Source organism: Polyodon spathula, chromosome 20 (genome assembly GCF_017654505.1).
Source record: "Polyodon spathula isolate WHYD16114869_AA chromosome 20, ASM1765450v1, whole genome shotgun sequence".
NCBI classification, from domain to species: Eukaryota; Metazoa; Chordata; class Actinopteri; order Acipenseriformes; family Polyodontidae; genus Polyodon; species Polyodon spathula.
In genome coordinates, this window is record NC_054553.1 from 29520131 (window position 1) to 29544212 (window position 24082).

At 40.8% G+C, this 24082-nt stretch overlaps 2 protein-coding genes across 7 annotated transcripts in view; both read left to right on the forward strand.

Moving 5' to 3' along the window:
• The window catches only part of LOC121295867 (growth factor receptor-bound protein 2-like), a 28118-nt gene extending 10767 nt beyond the window's left edge, over positions 1 to 17351 (forward strand). For 2 of the 3 annotated variants that reach the window (XM_041220980.1, XM_041220982.1), the window contains 4 exons: positions 9162 to 9259; positions 12657 to 12779; positions 14003 to 14228; positions 15191 to 17351. In XM_041220980.1, the coding sequence (XP_041076914.1) occupies positions 9162 to 9259; positions 12657 to 12779; positions 14003 to 14228; positions 15191 to 15376 (633 nt within the window). In that variant the 3' untranslated portion in view covers positions 15377 to 17351. The remainder of the gene's footprint in view (positions 1 to 9161; positions 9260 to 12656; positions 12780 to 14002; positions 14229 to 15190) is intronic. The other variant, XM_041220983.1, reaches the window with a different exon arrangement.
• A 1721-nt stretch (positions 17352 to 19072) lies between these two features.
• LOC121295865 (mitochondrial thiamine pyrophosphate carrier-like) lies at positions 19073 to 23675 on the forward strand. Of its 4 annotated transcripts, XM_041220974.1 has the most exons (7): positions 19073 to 19256; positions 19659 to 19812; positions 20372 to 20527; positions 21313 to 21483; positions 21835 to 22018; positions 22366 to 22496; positions 22890 to 23675. In XM_041220974.1, the coding sequence occupies exons 2-7, from the start codon at positions 19681 to 19683 to the stop codon at positions 23058 to 23060; spliced, it is 945 nt and encodes a 314-aa protein (XP_041076908.1). In that variant the 5' UTR covers positions 19073 to 19256; positions 19659 to 19680; the 3' UTR covers positions 23061 to 23675. The 4 variants fall into 4 exon arrangements, with proteins under 4 accessions (XP_041076908.1, XP_041076911.1, XP_041076909.1 ...); XM_041220977.1 differs by lacking the exon at positions 19659 to 19812 and having other exon boundaries at positions 21354 to 21483; XM_041220975.1 differs by lacking the exon at positions 19073 to 19256 and having other exon boundaries at positions 19273 to 19812.
• The last annotated feature ends 407 nt before the right edge of the window (positions 23676 to 24082 follow it).

Below are 24082 nucleotides of genomic sequence, written 5' to 3' on the forward strand. Positions count from 1 at the left end.
GTTACCTAACGCCATGCTTTGAAGGTAGATATGTTTAGCAAATAGAGTAAATTGGGACACAAGCTTTCAGATAGTCCAAGCCTTTTCCGTTGTGGATTTTGAGCAGCTATTTCAATTGTGTTCCTGAGCCTTTCATGTATAGGCTGTCTATCTACCACCTCGTGCATGGCTCTGCAGTGCAATAACAAAGAGATTCATGCAGCCATCCTGTTAGGTGTATCATCCTAACTCAAGTCATTTCCTGTCACCTCAATACACTGTGTGCTGACAGATTAAGAATAAATTTAATAGAGGATATGTGATGGTTCATTGTGTGTCACACGAAAAAAAATCCATGAGTGATGACAGACCTACACATTGAGGGATGAACAATGTGATGTAAAAAGTACACAGAGAAAGGGTAAAATGCAATCAGCTGAGATCGGTGTTCTGTTTAAATGTAGCACAAATTGTGTTAAATAGTGTTCAAGTGAAGTGGGTTTAATTAGTTAGCATTCAGTTATTGGGTTGAGACAGTTTTTGCCTACAGAGTTCTACAATTATGGGTTGTGCAGGAACATAACAAAGGTGGAACATAATTTAATTTCTAGTCATTTCTTTAGCTCATTTCTTTCCTCCGGAGACCCCTCTACTTTATTCACCTCATCAGCCTATGCAGCAATTAGAAGTAATTTCAGTGTCTGAAACATGGGGTAACAGCAGTGAAAGTGAAAATAGAAATTAAATTAACAGTACAGGCTTAAACATGCCATTTTAATAATGTTTAAGCACTCTTACAGCAAAGTGGTTTGTAATACCTAAATCAGTAGTACAAAGTGTATAATTCGCTCTCATTATTAGAGTTCATGATGAGAACAACGTGACGCTCTCTAATTAGAGACCTCAGTTGATGAGCTGTTTTTAGTGTTGGTGACCCTTTATTGCGCTTGCAGCCTAGAAAGCCACAGAGACACAACCGTTTAAGAATACTTGATTCTAGCTCGTTTCTATATAGAAGGTTCTGACATGGTTGCAGTCATCTTTTTATTATTTTTTTAAACCCCAATTCCCCCTTGCTCTTTGAAATACCACATTGTGCTGTCAGCGCGATAGCAGTCAGCAGAAATGCAGAGTTGGTAATGGGAGTTTTTGGACCACTTGCTCTGGAAAAATTATACCTGTGGGATAATTCACTTTACAAACAGAACCATCTCAGGTACTGGATGAATGTAAAGTTTTTTTCACTGTCTTTTCGAAGGGAATGCTATATTGGTGAATTTCCTTTTGAAGTACAGACTGGCACTGTGACGGTACAGCAATACGGTATTTAGATTAATGCGACTGCTGCTTTGAATGCAGTTATCTGCAGTGTCTGCTGGCTGCTCTGCACTGCAGGCTGCTATAACTCAATTTTAATGGTGAGCTCAATCCGGTCTGATCTCATCTTGAACTCCATTACATCCTGGCATGCAGTCTAGACTGGCGCTGGATTTCAATTCCAGAATCTGCTGAGGGAGGAGAAACGGACACTAAAGGTGCACAGTAATGCCAGGCAGGCCAGTTGTGGGCTCGTTAAAGAGGTCCACTAAAGCCGGGAATAAGGCTTGCGCTAGAGATCTTTTCCAATCTTCACTTTCTTTGTTTCCTGGTGCAATGCCTTTCCCCTCTGGAGGCCTGGAATAGAATCAGTTCACACATGAAACAAGTTTGCTGGTCAAATCCTAGCACCGCTTGCATATTACTCCACAATTAAACCACCACCAAATAGGCACTTTTTTTTTCTTCATGTAAAGTAATATAATTTCTCAATCTTTGTGTGTGCTAACAGATGAGTATGCAGTTCAAGCAGTTGTTCAAAGTTGTAAAGGTGTGCTGTACACCAAACACAGTTTAAAAGGTTGTTTCAGTACTTTACTGCGCATTACTGTAGCTGGAGGGCAGGAGCATGCAGGAAACCATCACTTGCTTTTCTGTTGCTCTCATCTTACTTAATTGGGACATCGGTTAGAATGATTGGTACAGAAATCATCAGTACAGAATGGGGCTGGGGGTCTAGTTTAAAAAAAAAAAAACAAGGTAATGAAACAGTTTAAGCCATGTACTGCACTACTTCAGAATATAAATCTAGTATAAAAGCATTGGTATTATACCTGGTAATATGCATTTGACTTGAGTTCCTGAGCTCTCTTCATTTCTTTCCTATGCATGCATAATGCATTACTAGTGCATTATCTTGAATTATTAATGTTCTTAAGAGAATGGGTGAGTTTTTTTGGTTTTCTTGAATTCAAAGAAATTAGTCTGCAGTATCACAGCCTTTTACTTTAGACGGGAAGACTTTCAGTATTCATAGAAATAGAACATGTTAAAATCCTGCAGGTTTTTACCCTGATCTGATTGAAGTTTTTTTTTTTTTTTCTCTTGCACTGTGGTTATTGATTACTTGCCTTCTCCTTCTAAGTGCAGTATGTTTATTTCACTATTATTGTATATGTTCATGTGCTGTTAGAGCAGAAGAGGTGCTATTAAAATGTCTTGATGTCAAAGCTGTGGGTGAAGGCATGATTATTTTAATTGCAGCCCTTTCAGAATCTACCGAGTGCAAAATGGGACCCCCAGCACATCAGCAGGAATACTGTAAACAGCGATAACATGATAGCAGAGGCATTGTAGTGACTTCATAACTGTCCTATATTACTGCAGTAATAGTTTTAATCATTAAAAAAAAATCTTAAATCTAATAGTGTCAAGCTACAGAAGCCTCGTAATGTATCAAACAAACTTGGGTCTGTAAGCAGTAGGCTAGTCTGTTACTGCAGGGTATATTCGACTGGGGCTGTGCCTGAGTAATTTACATACGTTAGTAACAGTAATTACAGTACACTCCCTCCAGTCTGTCTGTTTCCTTTATCTACTGTGTGTGTGTGTGTGTTGGTTTGTGTGTTGGTTTTCGTGCTGCAGATGCTGTCTCTCAGTTTTGCCGCTTGTGGCTGACCTGTCACATTCACTGTGGTGGCTTATCAACTCTCCTGTCCTGCAATAGCCAGTATCGGGTAGCTTTTATAAACCACATGGGGGTCACGTTTCACAACTTTGTGTGTTGTCTTAGCAGTTAGTGGTGACATACTGTAGCGTAACATCTACATTATTTATGTATGTATTTGTTTATTTATTTATTCATTAATTAATTAGCAGACGCCCTTAACCAGGGTGACATACAATTTGCTACAAAGTATCACAGTGCAAAGTATTGCATTATGAAATATCACCTTACAGAATATCACAATACAGATAAGAGCAGTTATTAGAATACAATAAGATCAATCAAGCAAGAGCAAAATAAAGAATACAATAAGAGTAAGGAAAGAGAAAGCTTGACTAAGAACAGTTATAATTTACAGTAAATATTTGCTTATGGGTAAAGTATAGTAAGAACACATAGTAAATGTGATAAATGGATGAGAATGATTTCCCAGTAAGAGCAAATATAAAAAACATGACTACAGTTACCTATGAGTAAATTCCAATACAAGGTACAGTTGCTGTATATAAAGAGCTGTATGAAAATGAAAGTAATAATTCTCGGTGCAAGTCAGCACGAGCACTATGATTAATTGGACATACCCTAAAACGAAGTTCTTGTATCGAATACAGTAGTTTTGGGGGATATTTCACAATAAGGGAAATATTACTCTTCCAAACCCTTATTGACTACTTTGTGATTGGGTGGCTCCGTATTGATCAATCAGCAGGCTAATTGTGTTCCATGGATTGGATTTTTGGCACAGGGAGTACTGCCAGCTGAGACTCCCAAGCACCCAGGATTGCTGTGCAGCAGAGGGCTGGTGCTGCAGGTGATGTACAGCAGCAGATGAATCCATTCTTTCTGGGTCATCTTCATGAGCAACATTTGTGACAGCAGCATGTCTCCTGGTGGAGTCTGATCACTATTACGGAATTGCTTGTCAGCACATAGGCACAGTTACATTCGGCTGGCTGCGGTTTTGCTGCAAAGTTCCCTGCTCTTGTACGAAATGCAAATATGTCTAAACTACAGCGTCCCCCCCCAGTTTACTTTCATGATCTGTTTTTAGAGATTTGGAGTGAGCCTGAGTTCAGTTTAAAAAGAAGCTGGGTTTCTCTTTTCTGTAAATGTATTAACAGTAACTTCCTGTTTTTAAATTTGTTGTCCTAATTTTAAAACAGAAATTATATTGATGGTATAAACTTCTCCAGTAAGAAGCTGTATTTTTGTGTACAGTAATTGTATCCAGGTCCGTGAAGAACAAAAAAACATTCTGTGTCCTATCTTGCTTTTCCTCAAATGCTTTTAAATGTAAACTTGGCTAACTGCATCATCTCTCCATCCCTTGCATGACTTGCCACATTGTACTTTCTTCTTTGTGACCCGGGCACTGAAAATATCTTCCTCCAGTTTGTTTTGTGCTTGTACGACGACTTCTAATCCCCGTGCATGGACTTGAATGAACCCAGAGTACTGACGTGGACATTTTGTGGCCATGTCCTTAGAAAAGTACTTCTGGGTAAAGATGATGAATGCAACTCTGACAGATTGTTGTTACTGCCGGTAAAATAATTTCTTTTCGCTGCGCTTTTGTCATGCAGATCAGCATTTTAATAGTGCATTTTGTGTTTCTGTACTGCTGTGTGGTTTGTTTAAATTTAAGTGAAACTATTTCTGGTGATGCAATGCACGTTCGAGTGTGGGTATATTGATGTCGTAGACCCCAATTAAGCACTTATCTTGGGCAGTGCCCAAACTAACAGGTAGTCCAAGATTAATTCTATCGTGGGATTGTAAAACTTAATACTTTTATTAAGCTGCCCTAAAATGCTCTTTTGCTTCCAGTCCTGAAGTACCTGTACATTTTATAATCCCATCTATCGAAACCAATGTTGGGATTGAACTAACTGTGTAATTCTCAGTGAAATATTAACCTGTCATCCCTAGAATTATATGATTTCAACATACTCAATTTAAAGGAGCTTTCTTATTCTTAACAAATATTACATTGTGAGGGACTCCCGAGTTGCAAAAGCTTCCTTCATTTCTTGAAAACCCCTGTCACTATTGCAATCTTTTTTTTTTTTAAAGGAATATTGTTGGGCAACCACAACTGTTTTTAAACATTGATTATCTATAGGTTTCTTCTCAGAAATATGACCTAATGTTGATGCACTTGAGATTCAGTGTATCATTTATCGGGCTTCAAACAGCTTCACTATATGCTACTGTACTTTTGTGTAAATGTCAACATAAAAGGATACAGCTGGTTGCTGTGCTTGGCACTGGATATTTTGTGACTAATTAGATTGACAGATGCATAATAATGAGAGATCAGAACGACTAGGCTATTTACTGGACTGCATGATAATGAATGAATTGTGCAGTATGCAAGACTTTGTATTTGTAATTCATGATTCTGAAAGTGTACAAAATAGTGCAGGGAAAAATAGTATCACTGCCTAAAATGTAATCCGCTCAGAATGTATGCATGTCTTCGATTAGTGATGCATTATCATGCAATGTAAACCATACATAAATTTTGTACGAGATAAATAACACACACTACTTTACAGAAGAGTTTCTGTCCTTTCCTTGATAGGTAATATGATGGGGTACCATGTTCATCCCAGCGCTAGTATAACATTACTTATTTATATTTGTTGTGCTTGTTTGTACTGCAGCTGGCACAGCACAATGTAACTTGCACACCATCTTACACTTACTTGCGCACTTTTTTTTTTTTTTTACTCCCGTCTTAGAGTGCCTCGGTGATGAGGATTTAGCTCGGGACTGTTTCATGTGTCTTCTGTTGTGCAGAAGGCTGGTGGCAGTTGTTGGAGAGATTAGCCATGGACCTTACTCTTGTAAATAGCAACAACACTGACTGACTGTTGTACTTGTCAGATAGAACAAACACTCATGTGGGTTTATCAACTCGCAAAATGCAAAAAAAGCTGCAGTCTCGTGAAGTTAATCTCTAAGGAGTCTGAATTAGAGTGAGATTGATAAGCAAATCCAGTAATTGCGCTGACATTAAAGTGCAAGTGAAGGGTTCCCTCATTTTCAATTTCTTTTTGTTTTTCCTTGCACGGGGGGTTGCTGTAGGAAATATTGACATTTGGGGATCTGTCTGTGCTGTAGTTATTTCATAGAACAGTAAGGAGACACAACCTGGACATGCTTCTCCTTTTAGTATTTATCTCATGAGGCCAGCTGTCCGAAATATAATATCATGATGATATGTATTGCATTATTTTCCAGGAAATGGTATATTTTGTCAAGCTCAGAGAAAGGAAGAACATGGGTAGTTAATTAGACTAACCAGGAAATTGGTGATTAAACTATGCCCTTTTTCAGAGACAGGAACACCTGTTTGTAAACTGTGGTATCATGCCTTAGGGAAGGTTGGGGTAATTAACCATGAGGCTACACTACCTCATTTCCCTCCGTTTGCTTCCTTACCCCGGCAAATTCCGTGATGTAACATTTGGACAAATGAAACATGCAAAAAGCCATGTGCATATGCATTTCTTTGGACTTGTCATAAAAAAACAATGACAAGCAATCCCATTGAGGGGGGATTGCCAGCAGTATGGGAGTAATGCTTTTGTCTCCTAGAAAATGAATTTGAAAGTAAGCAGTGGAATTGAAATGGTGTCCTTACAGTTTACCGCTACATTCAGCATGAAAGCTAGACTGCAGTGCAGCCTGCCAGGGCTAGACATGTGGGTAACCTCCAAAATACATTATTAAACCCTTTCTAACCATGGTAGATAGTTTATTGTTTTAAAAAAAAAAAAAAAAAAAATCCCCCCCTTGAGACTTTCTTTTTCACCTGACAACCCGGGCGAGCGGTTTTGACAGTGCAGGCACAGATTTTTATTTGATATTTATTCCAGTGCTTATGCCCGAGCAGGCTGCGCTGTTGAGAGTGACAGCTGGTCTGCGGCACGCTTGGCTGAGTAGACGTTTCGAGAATGGAAAGTGATGTTCCAGCGTGCAGCTGTGAACCTGCTCAGTTCTCAGAGAAAGCAGGCAAGCTTCATGAGCTTAGAGCCGTCGTCCTAAAGGGGAGAGTCTTGGTTCAATCCTAGACCTCTGTTTCCTACTGGTATTGCAGCGAGTTACAGTAAACACTGGTACAGCAGCTGGCTCTCAGACAAAAGGACTGGATTTTAATCTGTCTGCTGCACAGTGTTTGTAGACTCCCAAGCAAATCTCCAGCATTGAAGAAGAAACAACTGAAACCTGTTGAGGGATCGAAGTCTCGACCCAGCTGGTATCTGAATGGTCGTTACCCAGTCGACTTCCATCCAGCAGAGTTGAGTTTATTTTGCTGCTGCTAAACGTTTGGCCGTGCACTGCACAACATCCTGTGTTCATACAAATGATCACAGCTTAGTGCCTCATTAATCAATACTATAATCTGCCATGGTATGCTGTCTATTCTTTACTGTCACTTGAGTGCAAAAAGCAGTTGATTTCAAATGCTGTACCGCCCACACAACGCACATGCTGTAACGTACAAACCATTAGAGAATCATTAAAGCTTAAGATAGAAAAAACAAGACTTAGTACTCTGATGTCAAACCACACCCTTTGTGTTTGACACGGCAGAGCATGCTTTCAGACACCTACAGTACTAGAAAAATCTACAAATCTGAATATCATACTTCTAAAATAAACTCTAAACAAATCTTGTGCTGTACACCCAAGTTTTCCTATCTATTTCTTTCTGTAACCTCAATTCATCTTGGATTGTTTTACTGACCCAGTCTATCAAGTCATGAGTCGAAGTGCTAAAACTGTTGCTGTCTGACCAGAGACCCTGATAGAGCAGATAGGATCTACTCTTGATTTCCAATGTTGAGAAGCCTTATCTTGTAGTTACATCTAACTGTAGAAGCGTTTGACCTGTGGCATGACTTTTTTTAAAGTTGAAAGGTGAAATGTCTTTGTCAGTTTAAATAATCTGGAAGTGAGGGTAATCAGGCCTTTATTCAGTGAAGCTTACATCTCTGTCTTGCATTTAAAAATGTACAAAGAATAGGGTGCAAGGTGTGATCTCATTGATTTGTGAGGAGGGATTCAAATGAAAATAATTGGGCAATAATGGCCGTTACTCATTAACACTAAAGCTTTGAATATCAGCATATACACAGTTTATATAGGGGAGGTAATCTGTTTCAACATTGCAGACCTGAATATGGGCCTATAAAAGAAAACTCCATTTGAAATTAGAGCAGCAGTCCCCTCCAGCAGCATGGGAAAGATGGGTGTCAAATTCTGCGGGGCACCTGAGAAGAAACTGCTGTATGATAATGGATTTGACATTGCGACAGCTGGAGAATGTGTAGTGGAGAGACTCCAGCGCATTCTCTGTGAAGGGCTCCTTCCCATTGAGGAAGGATATTGCGATGCTTCAGTTTCCTCTGAAAGACCCCAAGTGGTTTTATTCTGTGTGGGGGTTTAGTGGTTCTGTAGGTACTGTAACATGCTGGCCTCTGGCTCAAAGGTCAAAGGCTCACTACTGCCGTGTGAGCTATAGCTGTAAAAATGCTGGACCAGCATTAGCTCTTTACATACCCAAAACTAGTAGAAATAAAGGTAGTAATCCTGCATTGTGAAACCTGTATTTGCTGCCTCCACTATTATATGAATTTTGAGTATCTTGTGCATATACTATTTTTGTTAATACACTTATGAACTTCAACTGTTCCATTTTTGAAAATTCCCTGTACTTGTACATTTCCTGAAATCTGTGCATAGGTGTGCCTCTGGAGTCTGTTACCCCGTAAGCCTCCTGCACCCCCATACACACACACACAGTTAATGTTAACTTTGTCTTAACTCATGGGTGCAGAGGGGGAGTGTGGGGGAATCTTTGCTATTTAAAAGAACACTGCTTGAAAAACACTGGACATTAAGTGGTGACATTTTGATATTGGATTTAAAAATATTTATATATGAAATACAATCTGCATTTGGCTGTCCATTCGTTATTGTGTTGGTAAACTCTCTTCTTGTCCCTGGCTGCCTGTGAAGACCATGTTATGCCCAGATGAGTCTGAGTGGTGGTGTCTTGCTCTTGAGGTTCAGTGCACAGTGCTGTTACAGCTGCTGGCTAACACATTGCTTTATCTTCTCTTGCCAGGTTTTAAATGAGGAGTGTGACCAGAACTGGTACAAGGCAGAACTCAACGGGAAAGACGGCTTCATTCCCAAGAACTACATCGAAATGAAAGCTCACCCGTAAGTGTACCAATCAGACACAGCTCTCTCACAGCCATTTCTTACTGGAGACCATACTTGACTTGGTTTCTGAAAGTTTTTATCTTAATTCTGATTGAGTGTGTCCACTTCAATTCTCCTGTCTTTCTATAATGCAAAATGCTTTTTTGTAACTTTTTACAGCCAGCTTTCTTTTTAGTACTGCTTCCGAGTGGTATTAAAGTTCTGTCTCTTGCTCAGAGACAATCCTAACTTGAACACTTTAGGCATTACCAAGCTGACATTACTTTTGTAATCCTCACGTTGTCTCCTTGGGGTCTGGGCAGTTCCCTTCCTGTGTAACTGAGTACATACCTAGCAGAGCGCCACTAGTTGTGAGATGCGAGTACAGCTTCTCTTCCCTTGGGTTGTTTCTGTCTTTGAAGAGAGCACAGACGGTCATTGCCTCCAGCAGCGTTAAGCTTAATTTTAATATCCCTTGGAACATTTTTGGACATATTCACAGCTCACTTACCCCAATGCTGAGCTTACCACAACGTTATTGTGAGAGTAGAAAGCAAACAGCAGGTTTTACAGAACAAGCTGGAAAGCGATGGTGCATCTACAGTGAGCTTTTTTAAATGAACTTTAAGGTTTTCTTTATAATTTATTTATTTTTTTTAGTGGTGTAAACATAGCGTAGTGGTAAATGCTTTGTGAATGTTGCCCTTTGTTTTAATTTACAGATGTAAATCTTTCTGTACTGTCCCTGTAGTCCATTATTAAACATTCCACTATAGAGAGCAGTGTTTTGTTTTTTGTTTGTTTTGACATGGTTTGAGGTTTTTACAAGCTCTCTGCTGTATTGCTATTCTTCAGATGGTGTTCTCCTTATTCACTGTAATCTGGTCTCTCAGACTCCCTCCATAGCATTGGTTCCATTTCTGCATTTCACACCCTGGGCTGTGCAGAAGCGTGTTCTGTCTCCTACTTGCAGCACGTGTGGTGACACTGCTGGGGGTTCACTAGGCACATCTGGCAAGACTTTGCTGTGGGTCCTTCTGTTGTAGATTAGTGTTGAACCACTTCTGAACAAGCACAAAGCAAATAGACATTTCAGATAACCCCAGAAAATGTATCCCCTTCAGTACTTGTATTACATGGGTTTTCATTTCGTAGATCTTGCAGAAAAGGTTCTCAAACTTCTGTTCTCCAAAACCAGTTTTTCAGAGCTGAAGAATGAAAAGCTGAAGAAAAGGCAAATCTCAAATAGCAAAGAAACTGTGCTGCAGTGAAAGTGGATGTTTTATGTACATTCTCTGTTAGGAAGCATCACTTTAAGACCTGTCTTTGGGGACCACATTTTGTGAAACACCATTTTACAGGGAAGTGTTTTGTCACTGTTGCTACCCCTGGGGAAAAAATGTATGTAGGCTTGTTTTGTTTTACATTTTTTTGTCGTCTTTATTCACAGTCTGCGAGCAGTACTTGGGGGTGGCTGCAGTAGATTGGATGATAAGTGTCCCAGCATGATAAATATTTAACAGGAGAGGGGGTGGACCGTTGTTAATACAAGTGTCCTAGCAAAAGTAATCTGCAACAATAATTATTTTAATGTGTACAGCAGCCCAAACTACAAAGCAGCATATGCAGATTGTTTGTTTTATTTAACTGTAACTAGTAAATTTGCAATTGATGTGTGTATTTTGCCCAAAATGCTGAATAAAAAGCATATTAAGTGATTGAGCCAGGTTTATTTGGGGGGATTCTCCAAAGCAGTTAACATGGTCAGTTTGTGTCATAACAGTAATTTTTGGTATCGGTTGTCAGTTTGGTTATATCCAGTACGCTGTTTCCCCTGCAGAGTTTTCTGGCAAGAGTGCGTGTAAGATCACTTGGAAAAGTGTCCTAGGAACCCTTAAGGGATACGCCTGTTGGAGAGAGTACAATGCGCCAGTATAGGGCTTGGTTATTAATGTGACTGAGGCTTTTAGCAAGAATTAAATTTGACCCCATTACATCAGCGCTGGAGCTAATGGTAGGATCCTGTCCTCAGGAGTGAAGATATGTGGACGTAGTTTGTCACTGTCAGCGGAACGCAGTGATCATGGTGCGTGCATATCCAGCTGATCAGATATGAACCAGCGCCACTAATCAGGGCCCCCAGTCTGGAATAACGAAACACAATAAAGATTCAGGCACCTTTTTTAAAGGTCATTGTCATTCAGGGAAGGGGGTATTTTTAGCAGCATTGAGAGTGGTGCTTATCTTCAAAGAGAATTTAAATTGACTCATTTATGTCTCAGCCTGATACTGACAATGATCATGCATGCTGTTGTGAAAGATACAGTACTGTGCTTGAATTTGCCAAAAACCTAAAACTGTGACTGATTTTTATGATCCTCACAGGAGAGGCTAAAAAATGATTTGCCATCTCTCCAAGGCATTAGACAAAAGTGCTGGGGGATAATAGCAGTGGGGTTTAACCTTAAGTACACTTGACTGACCTGGTCTCCTTATGATACACGCGTGAGATGAGGTATGTGCACCTTGGCTTATTATAGAGAATCTCCTGTGAGAAGACCTGGACATTTTTATTTTGGCAGCAGTTTCATTTAGGGTAAAAAAAATAAATAAAATAAAATAAATGCTACCCGTGACCACTCCTTTACCCATATTTGCTAGTTGTGTAAATTAAGGACCTGTACTTTTTCTTTGACAAGTTATGTCGTCATTAGTGTTCCCGCATTTGTTTACAGTAGAAGTCTTGTGTGTATCCACCACGGCACAATGACTCTGAATTCCATCTGTAAATAAAAGAAGTAAGCACATGACAGATCTTGGGACATTCTGCCTTTAGCCTCTGTTTGGTTTACGTGTGTGTGTAGTTCAGTCCTTCATCCATAACTTCAAAAACAATCAAAGACTAGAAGACTATTCTGGTAGCGCTTTCATCAGTGCAGTTCTTGTTTGATCTGTGCAGATACATTTTGAATAAAGTGGATCATTTGAATATATTTCCTTTTAACAGTATAAATATATTCTCTAACTGGACTCCGGTTTTGATATTGCATGTATGGAATGGGTGGAACAACATTTCTGTGTTTGAAGTACAACCATTTTTTTTTTCCTTCTATTTTTATAATAGCTTTGCCAGAGCTTTATCAAACCAGGAAGTTTACCCAGCAGAGAGTGATGGAACACAAATGCAAAAAAGACAGTTATCATTCTCTTTTACAGTTTCACTTCTATGCAAAGTAGCAAAGCTGTCATTTTTGCATATTTATTAAATATCTTTACTAGCAAGAGTTCTTTCAAGGTCTGCTGAACAGCTGAGCCCAGCTGTAACGGCTCTCTCTCTCTCTCTCTCTCTCTCTCTCTCTCTCTCTCTCTCTCTCTCTCTCTCTCTCTCTCTCTCTCTCTCTCTGTCTCTGTGCAGGTGGTTCTTTGGTAAAATCCCCAGAGCGAGGGCAGAGGAGATGTTGAACAAACAGAGGCACGACGGGGCATTCCTTATCCGAGAGAGCGAGAGTGCACCAGGGGACTTCTCCCTCTCAGTAAAGTACGGAAGGAAACCTTTTACCCTCTATCCCCATCCCCAACTCTCACCCAACCTCAGAACAAGCAAAGAGCTGACACAAAAACTCACACAGTACATGATGCTGAGCACTCCCTTTGTAACGGTGTAGAGGGAGCTGCAGTGCTGTTTTTTTTTTTTGTTTTTGCCTTGTAGCCAGAATGCAAGGAATAGCATTTTGGGGCAAATGGGAGCCAGAGCTTTATGGTACTCCACTAAACATCACACTACCAGAGGCCATCTAAATGAGATAGGATTCCCTGTTTTCCAGATAAGTGTTTTTAAATAGCTGCCTGTCCTAAAATAAACATTATTACAACTGAAGAAAAGCTCAGTTTTTGCCGGCTGTGATGTCTGTCTGCTATCTAGTAATGGAAAAACACATTGAATCTAGGGCTGGGGAGTAGCAAAAGCAGGAGGGATTCAGGAAGTTGCGCAACAGTGCAGATAGCGGGCAGATGGCTGTCAGATTGCTCAAGGAAGCACATTGAGTTATTGGAAAGGACTGTAAAGTCTCTGATTACTTAGTGGTGAGCCGTGAGTGGGATTCCATTACATCTACAAGAAGTGTCTTGAGTTTGGTACGTAATAGCTGCAAAATGAGTTTTGAAGCTATCAGATGACAGGAAGGAAGCAGCAGGGACTTTTATTGGTCTTTCAGATATTTGCATATTCCAAAGTATCAGATACATTCAAGTCACAGCTAGTCATGTGCTAGCCAGGCAGCCTGAATGTCAATGAATTGTGCTCTGACCATGAAACAACTTGCTTGACCTTTTGGGTCTGCAGTGGTCTGAACATTTTGGCACTAAAAATAATCCTTAAGAACAGTGTCTTCTGACCTTTGAAAAAGTGAATTTCACAATGAAAGGGGACATCATACATGTTTGTCACTTACTGCCATCTACTGGCAATTGTGTGGAATGGTCCTGATATTTTAGCCAGCTGCTTCCAATTGAAATCTTGCTGTAAAATAATCCCTCCCCTTATAATTCAGCAATATAGTGTTTGTTAGAGCTAATTGAAGATCAGGCTTCACAATTTCTAATCACAAACACAATCTTAAAAGGGGCACACAATTTACAAAATGGCATGGCAGATCATTTTCTAAAGACATTGTGCTACACTGATGTTTGATTTTGTTTTGTTGCTGTTCCCACCCCACCCCCCACCCGCATCTGATGCAATTCCTTTTCATTCTGCTCCAGGTTCGGGAATGATGTCCAGCATTTCAAAGTGCTCCGTGACGGGGCTGGGAAGTATTTCCTGTGGGTGGTGAAGTTCAATTCCCTCAACGAGCTGGTCGACTATCACAGGTCCACCTCAGTGTCTCGAAACCAGCAGATATTCCTCCGTGACATTGAACAGGTCCCCCAGGTAAGGGACACCTGCCCCAGCTCCCTTTCTGAATGTGTACCACAGGCAGGCAACCAGGTGGGGAATCCGCATCTCATATATGATTTTACTCTGCGGTGGTGGGGGTCTGTTTGAATGATGTGAACAGTGGCGGAGATTCAAATATCAGCTGCACCTTCTTAAACCTTTTAATTAATTTTTTTTTCTATTTAGTGATATTAAAGGAGGTTGTAAATAGCCCCAGAATGGATAACACCAGCAGGTTTAATGGCAATAATAGGCATTATTATTTAGATCCGCTGTTAAGATCATTAAAATAGACACCGTGTCTCTGTTCAAAAGTATATTTTGGCAGAAGACGTGGAGGTGGTGGTGGTAACGGAATGAAATGCATGCTGGGGTTGATTTGAAAATAAGAAACGCCTGCCATAAGTGTCAGTGATTAACACTTCTAATTTCTTCAGAGCTGTTGAGGTGGAAATCTGTATGCTGCTCTCCAGAATTGCGCACAGGGTCATCTCTTTGGAGACTCCAATAGAATGCCTACTTTTCAAATCAGATCCGACTATAGGATCAGCTGGAACGTACACCTTTTTATGTATTGCAGAATATAGGTCAGGGATTTTGTAACAGATCTTGGGTCATGTGAGCAATCGTCAGTATGCACAAGTATGTGCGCATGTGGCAGGTGCTTCTTTTTTCCCCACTAAGTGTTATGCATGCGTGCATGTTTGTCTTTTTTTTTTTTTATTAAGAATTTGAATTCATAAACCAGGCTGAGATTTGCTATGTTTGCTTTACTACGTGATATTTTTTGTAATCGTAAAAACCCTTGCTGCAATTATTTGTTTTTTATATAACCCATTTGCGCAATAATGCCATTCCATTGGGACATTTGTTCTCATTTTTACAAGGCGTAACACATGTAGCCCAGTCTTGTAACTGTGGCTCCTGACTGTACAGAGGGAGCACTTCAATTGTAATTTACAACCAGTTAAAACTGTCTTCCCTGCTCTTGACGTTTCTTTCTCTTCCTGCAGCATCCTACGTACGTGCAGGCACTGTTTGACTTTGACCCGCAGGAGGATGGAGAGCTGGGCTTTCGTCGGGGGGATTTTATCCAGGTCCTGGATAACTCTGACCCCAACTGGTGGAAAGGTGCTTGCCACAGCCAGACAGGAATGTTCCCCCGCAACTATGTCACCCCAGTAAACCGGAACATGTGAACGAAAGAAAAGGAACAGAACCCAGATACCACTGTAGAGTGGCAGCGGAATTAACATATACTGAGAATGTTCTGCGGAACAGCGGCGAACACACTGCAGTCAGAATGGGACTGGCGTTGAAGGAAAAAAAAAAAAAAAAAAAAAAAATAAAAGCTGAATTTTATCTCCTAGATTCCCACAGCTACCCCTGCCGCCATCTATTGCCCCCCCCCCCCCCCCCCCTCCTGTGAGTCCAAGCATGTTTTATGCTCCTTTTTAAATAGTTTCTGATCCTAACACTGTTTAAAAATCCTTGCTGTAGACTGCACCAAGTTTACATGCCAGAGACAAAAAAAATGCCTGTCATTTGAGCTTTCCATCTTGCCACGGACTCTTTATAAAGCATAAATTTAAAATTAACAAATATATAGATGTATGTATGTTTTTGTCTCTCTTGCCTTTCTCCACAAATTGCTTGTGTAAACGATGTTCAGCTGCTTTTGAATGTCTTGTGGAACGCGAGCAGCTCTGGAATCAATTAAATCATGTGTAATTGTTTTGACTATCTGACTGCTTTTGAATGCTTGTTTTTTTAAGGTATAAAATCCTCTATTAAACTGTTCCATTTTAGGCTTGTATTCTGTAAAGAAATCTTGCCCAGTCTGCCTTTCTCTGATTTTTTTTATTTTATTTATTTATTTTTTTAAAACGGTGGGAAAACAGACAAGGGTGCTGTCACACAACGTTTGAATTATTTATCCTGTTTTGTAAAGTTATGGTTTTGCTGTTGTACTGCAGCAGGTGGCATAGTTGTGTGTGTGTGTGTATATAATGAATGTGAAGAAAGAACCAACATCTGGACACTGTCTTTTATTGCAGTCCTTAGTTATCACAGCCATGCCCACCATCAGAATTGCAACTAGACTTCAGAAATGGCAGGAGGGCTACAACGTAACCTCTGAAAAAGCAAGAGGAGCACGCAAACCAAAAGGAGAGCAGGGTTCATAAACCCAGGTCTCAGCACAGATACCTGGAACAGTTTAAAAGAAGATCCTGTCCTTTTTTTTATGTATTTCAAGTTGGTCAGTTTTATTCATTTCTGTACGGTCTTAAAAGGTGTATGGTTGAGCACTTTTTTCTGATGTATTTTTGTTTTCTTAATAGTGCCTTTTTTCCATATTTTCATTTTGTTTTTGGGAAAAAAATAATAATAAATCTCCAGGGAACTGTGTGAAACGTGTACCAGGACATACTTTTGTCTGCATTTTGGTTGTGTAGTGCAAAAAAAAAAAAAAAAAAAAAAAAAACCCTTGTAAATAACCCAGCCTCAGATTTGTGGGGTTTTTGTTTTTTTGGCTTTTGTTTTCTTTTTTTTTTTTTTTTTTTTTTTTTTTTTTTTTTTTTTTGCATTTTGTTGGATGTTATTACCAGAAAACGATTTTCCAAAACGTTTACCTTTTTATTTAAATGTTTGATTTCTCATACCTAAAACGCTTAGTGAAACATCAAATAATAAGAAAGCAAGCAAGCAAGCCAGCAAGGTTTTTTTGTTTCGTTTTATTTTGTGCAAGGATACCCACTACTACTTTTTGGGAACATTTATAATGCAGTATCCCGTCCTATCCTATCCTTTTCATTTTTGTATGCAGTCATTTGTATAAATGTTTAATAATAATAATTGAATGTACAGAGGGCTCAAGTAATTGTAACCTAGATGATGGAATGGGATTTTGATACTGCTTTTTAAATGTGAATTGCATTGCAGGCATCCTTTTAATACTGTTTTGTACATTGCTACAGGGAGCAAGGTGTTTTTTTTTTTGTTTTTTTTCATTCCAAGCAAACATGTATTTTTTGAGTGGCCAAATGCTTTGTTAACCAGGCATCATCACACTGACTCAGAATATGGCTGGCAGTGACAGATTTTATTTTATGTTTTATTTTATTGAAATCTCCTGTGTTGGCAAAGCATCTGAATAAAGACATGTAAAAATTGGGTATGTTTTCAGTCTACATGATTTTCTAGGAAGTGGTTTGGTTTGTTCTGATCGTATCCCTAAAAGCTACATGTACAGTGTTCTCCCTCGGACTCTAGTTCACAGCAGTCCAATTTTTTACCCCCTTCCCCTCCATTGTAAATAGTTGTAAGGGATACAATATTTTTGTAGTATGTGCCCAACTTCCTCATGCTAAATTAGCACAGCTTGCTGTGTTGGTTTTTTTCCTGTATTTCTTTTTAAAAGCTCACAGCATTTGTTTCTAGGGAAGGAACATTTTTTTTGCACAATAATAAAAAATCTCGGATAATGTTTTTGATTTAAGAGCTCCACCTCAACCCAAAAGTTAAACACCTCCTTGTTTTGAGCCATATACATGTACATTAATGGATTTAGAGAAAGAAGAAAAAACACATGCAAACCAATATTTAGATACATCTGTTGAACCAATCTCTGTTCATTTTTGCTACTCTAAAAAGTGGATTGTATAGCTGCTGGATTTCCACCGAGATGCTATGGTACATTTAAAGGTCTTGCCGTAAGAAATGCATTTAGTTTTTTGTATTTTACTTGCATGAGGGTTTCCTATTTTCTCTTTGCATTTTCTTTTGGGCTCAGCCTTGCTAATATTTTGACTGTCTTAATTGAAAATAGACATGTATCCTTTTCTGTCTCCTCAAAATGTATTAACTGAAGTGATATTTAACACCCAGACCATTTGATTTGATGTATTTCAGAGTCAGATTGCGTGTATATAAATACATAGTAAAAAAAAAAAAAAAAAAAAAGATGCACTCATCCCTTTAATTCCTAATGCAGCATTTTATTAAGTAAGTAGAGGATAACTGAATAAAAAAAACAAATACAACACCTTGTGTGTTCTTCACTGCCTGTTTGTTTGCATTTTCAAGCTGTCCTGTGCAAAGTTCATCAGGTATAAATCTCCTGTGCACAGTAGCCTTTGCAGACTGTTTGCTACGACTTTAAATCCACACAGTAGTGCGCTTAGAAGAGTTGAAGGTGGATCAGAGGTGAAGGAGCCAGTGGGGGTGCGGTGGCAATTAGCCCTGGGTTAAGATGCTAGCACTGACTTGTTCACACAATGCAATCCCTCTGATCCCTCCAGTGATGTTTTAAAAAAAATATAAACCCATAGATGTCAAACCCATTTGCAGTGTAACACCCTTCTATAAATCCCTTTGGCTGTAGGTTATTTTCACTTTTGAACCCTGTCTATCCTGCCACCATGCTATAAGTACACTTCCTGTGCAGCTGGTGTTTGGATCCCCCTGGAACCGCACACTCAGTCTTGGACTATGTGGGACTCTAAAACCTGTTGCGCAGGAAGTGAGTATGTAGTGGTGTGGCAGGAAATCAAGGTGAAAATAAAATATGGTAAACTCAGCAATTAAAGTGCCAAATGAAAAATAAATAAACTTTAAAGTAGTCCCCAACGTGTCCCATAGCTTAGCTGGATAAAATAAAATTTAATGAAGCCCAAATCTATGGGGGACGGGAAATCATTGAGAACGTAGCTTTGTATAGTTAGATTAGTGTAAAAACTACATATACCAGAATCCCTAAAGGAAGGGTCCCGCATGCGTGCTTCGTGATTAAAACGACCTTGCACACAAGATCCGCCCTTGGTGGAGCGAGCCCTTCTGCTTTGCCTTGTGATTGGACAGTGGAACGGCGATGCCAATCAGCTGGGAGGCGGGATTTGGGCGTGACAGCTACTTGAGGAAGCGGACGGAGTTTTTTTTAAAAGGCATTTTTCTGTTTAATAAATAAATAATGCAGCATTAATTTCAACGCTGAGAGATTTTAATTCATGCCTTTATCTACGGTTTTAATTTTCCTTTTTTTCTTTTAACGCTCTTATGTAATACAGTCAAGGTGTATCGGTGAGTTAACAATCTACATGAACACGTTTTGTAATTATATTACAGTAAGGGCCATGACTGCTGCTGTCCCTTCAGTGTAAGCCTGTGTTGTTTGCATGACCGCTGCTGTCCCTTCAGTGTAAGCCTGTGTTGTTTGCATGACCGCTGCTGTCCCTTCAGTGTAAGCCTGTGTTGTTTGCATGACCGCTGCTGTCCCTTCAGTGTAAGCCTGTGTTGTTTGCATGACCGCTGCTGTCCCTTCAGTGTAAGCCTGTGTTGTTTGCATGACCGCTGCTGTCCCTTCAGTGTAAGCCTGTGTTGTTTGCATGACCGCTGCTGTCCCTTCAGTGTAAGCCTGTGTTGTTTGCATGACCGCTGCTGTCCCTTCAGTGTAAGCCTGTGTTGTTTGCTGTCCCCTTGCAGGAACGCGCAGGGCTGCTGCAGAATGGTTGGTTTTGACCCCAGAAGAGAGGGCCCTGTTCTCTCCTCCACGGAGATCGCAGCAGCGGGGTCTGTGGCGGGAATGGTCACAAGAGCCATAATTAGTCCCCTCGATTTAATTAAAATCAGATTCCAGGTATTTAATCCACAGTATTCTGCTTTAGGGATGCAAAATAGTACTCATGTTGCATAGCGGTTTCACCTATTCCAGCGAGTTTGATTTCCCTGTGCGTTATACAATTTATATGTTTTTGAGCTTGCTGACTTCGTTGTAAATGAGTAAGTAGGGATATTCTAGATGATCATCGTGAGTGTTTAGACCAGAGCAGCCTTTGCTTTTTACAGACTGGTTCTTCTCCAATGCAAAGGTTTTGTACAGAACATGAGATAAAGCATTTGAACTAGTACAGCCACGCAATATGCTGTACAGTGGTCTTGCCAGCTTCTTAGTTTCTCCACCCCACTGAATATTCTGAATCCATTTTCATTAAGACATGATGTTATCATTGCAGTCGGCATGGCTTCCTGAATGCCAGGCTGGTGAGTCAGTTTGGCACACCCAGTCTCAGATGGGCAACATATAAAAAAGAAAAACCATTTTCGTCCTTCTAAATTTGCAGCAGGATGTCATTCTTCAAATATGTATACTGTCCAGTAAACATATTAATTAATGCATTGCCTTTTCCTATCCCCAGCTTCAGATTGAGCAGCTTTCTGTTAAAAACCCGCGGGCCAAGTATCATGGTATCTGGCAGGGCTGTCGATGCATCCTTGCTGAGGAGGGACTGCCGGCTTTCTGGAAGGGACACCTCCCGGCCCAGCTGCTGTATATCGCATTCGGAGCTGTGCAGGTACATTCTCCCATTCCCTCCCCCACACTGCCCTCCAGCTGCTACCTGTCACCTTCAGAGTTGCACAGGTACATTCTCCCATTCCCAAACCCACACTGCCCTCCAGCTGCTGTATATCGCATTCAGAGCTGTGCAGGTACATTATCCCATTCCCTCCCCCACACTGCCCTCCTGCTGCTGCCTGTCACCTTCAGAGCTGCGCAGGTAGGTTCTCCCATTGCTGCTGCCTGCACTGCTTTTAGGTCACTTAGCACTTTTCTTATGTGAAAAGACTCTTATGTGAAAGACTGGTAAACGCAGCAAAACAAGCAGCCAGCAGCTGAGAAGGGTTCACTTCCAGTAAGTCTCAACAGTCAGAGTTGTTGCAACTAGTTTTTTTTTTTTTTACATTAACACTTTGATTTTTTTTTTCCTTTTAACCCTCCAAGGTACAAGGGGCATATGTGTCCCCCCCACAAATAAAAATGGTGCTGCCGTTCTTACTTTTGCAATGAGGTGCACGAGTCAGGGTTTCAGATTTACTGAAAGTTTGGATCTGGTCGTCCAAATTGTCAGTTTCCTCCTTGTGATACTTCGGTCACCCTTTAAATGTATTTCAAACAGCCGCTCAATTCCTTGTGTGCCTTAAGGGATTAACAAAAAATGTGCAAACACATTGTGAGACTTTCCTGAATCTGACCTCATGTCTCTGTTCCCAGAATGGCTAGCCAGGGGAAGTGTGTAACAGGCGTGGTTAGGCTTGTGTGAGTTGCTGAGTGCTGCTGTTCATTCTCTTGCTCTTCCAGTTCGTCAGTTTTGAGATGCTGACTAAGTTTGTCCACACCAGCACCCCCTATGACAGCAGGAATGCCGCGGTGCACTTCGTGTGCGGGGGCATCGCTGCCTGCAACGCCAGCATGGCCTGCCAGCCGCTGGACACCCTACGCACCCGCTTCGCTGCCCAGGGGGAGCCCAAGGTAAGGCTGGCTGCTCTCAGGGAGACGAGAGACGCAATTGATGTAATGCATTGTTATCGATTGCCATGGGTTTTCGTTTGAGAGCCTCAATTAAACATTCACCTTGTGTAGCTCTCTATCCTGTAATGTGTTGTTGAGAAGTGTCACAATGTCTAGTGCAAAATGCCTTCAAATGCATGAAGGATCTTGTTAAGAGTCTTCATATCTATAGATCTATTTTTTTTTTGTTTTATTTTTTCATTTTAGTAATCAAATGCTCTCAGTGCATCGATTTATTACTTGTGATATTCAGTTACAAAACGTGTTTCTGATTGCAGCTCTAACAGTTTGAATAACTTTCTTTTGTTTTAGGTATACCGGAATCTAAGGCATGCAGTGGCCACCATGTACCGGACGGAAGGCCCCCTGGCGTTTTACCGTGGCTTGACCCCCACCACGATCGCTGTCTTCCCCTACGCTGGACTGCAGTTCTACTTCTACAACATATTCAAGAAGGTTTACCTGTGGGCCATTCCTGCAGACCCAGACACAAAAGGTGGGGAGATGTGTTGCAGAAACCTGAAGTCAAAACCACCCTCTGCTTTGTTGTGAAATAAATACATAATAATTATCATGAGCACCCAAGTAAGTGAACTGAGCATCATTTCAAGAAGTGTACCATGGTACAAGCATTGCAAAGTGTGTTCAAGCATGGGGAAGCACAGAGATATGTGAATGCATGGTAACAAATTAAAAAAAAAAAAAAACAATCATAGGAAAGCTGTGAAACTGGTATTTAAGCAGTTGTTACGCGTTGTTGTGCTGCTTTGCTGGGTCGTCAAGCCCGGCGTTTCTATGCCAGGTGTAAACCTCTCTGCGGTTTCGTTGCTTTCCTGTATCCAGGTAATGTTAGAAACCTGGTGAGTGGGAGCTGTGCCGGGGTTCTCAGCAAGACCATCACCTACCCCTTCGACCTGTTCAAGAAGAGGCTGCAAGTGGGGGGCTTCGAACAGGCGCGGACCCCCTTCGGACAGGTAAGAATCGGACTGACTGCCATCAGCCCTTCAGACACAGAACACGCTGGGTTTAATTCACAAATGTCTTTCGTGCATTTATTCTCAATGAACATTGTGTAAAGTTAAGAAATACACAACTCAGACTTTTCATTTAGGGGACTGTAAGCTGTCTTAAGTTGTTTTTGTTTATGTGAAAAATTGGAGTAAATAGCTTAGAGAATCTAGCCCACATTGTTTGTTTGTTTTTTAGAAACTAGTATGCTGCTTTAACAGACTTCATTCAGGCAAATTCGAACAGAAGCAATACACTTTGTGCCATTGTGTAACCTCGCCATACCGGGCGTGTGATAAACGTCCTGTACAGTAGTGGCATTTCCTCAACACAGTAAGCGCCTTTGTGTGTGTGTACAGGTGCGCTCTTACCAGGGGTTTCTAGACTGCATTGTGAAGATCGGCCAGGACGAAGGGGCGAGAGGATATTTTAAGGGTCTGTCGCCCAGCTTGCTCAAGGCGGCTGTCTCCACGGGATTCATCTTCTTCTGCTACGATTTCTTCTGCAACACCCTGCTGAGCCTGAAGTAAAGCACAGAGATGCACGATTAGCTGCAAGACGGAGAGAGACGCACTGAGCCGCACTGCACACCACTGACATCTGCCTGGCGAAAGTGCCTCATTCATATTCTGCACTAGAGCGCTGGAGTATTCAGACTCTTTCGTGGTTCTTGGTTAAGCTCCTGGTGAGAGGGAGACTCTCTGGGACATGGGACCTCAACCACAGGCATGGCAGGAGCCTGCTGTCAGGGACATGACTTGAACCTGTCCTGTCTCTCTCAACAGCACTAATACTCTTCCATCAGTCACCTAGGTGGACCTGCCCTGTCTCGTTTAAATGGTATTGCCAGTTCTTGTGATGCAAGGGCCAGGTTTGCTCAGTATTTACTGCAGTGCCAAGATAAACATGCCTCAGAACTAGCGACAGAAAACTTCTGTACTCCTCGGGAGCTTCTAAGTTAACATAAATGATGTATTAATTTAAACATTTTTAGAACATTTTTATATTTTCTGTCTGGATCGCAGTCCCCAGTACAGTGGAATGACCAGAAGTAAGTTCAATACAATAGGTGGCAGTGTGGTCTGGTGGTTAAAGTCCAGGGCTTGTAACCAGAAGGTCACTGGTTCAAATCCCACCTCTAACTGACTCACTGTGTGCAACCCTGAGCAAGTCACTTCACCTCCTTGTGCTCCGTCCTGCAGATGAGATGTTAAATCATTGTCCTATTGTAAGTGACTCTGCATATAATGCACAGTTCACAGCCTACCTCTGTAACGCGCTTTGTGATAGTGGACCACTGAAAGGTGCTATATAAATATATTATATTATTATGACTGTTGATGTTTGCTGGGAGAAAAGAATGTAGTGAGGGGAAACTGAATCACGCACACATACCTCTGCTGACCCCTCCTGGGTACTACTATCTTATCATAGGAGAAGATAACAGCGCTAAAACTGGCAGTGAAATATAGCAGGATAAAACACAACTACAGAATATAATATTATATAGGACAGACATTAAGATGATCCTTACTCTGTGTACCTGATGAGT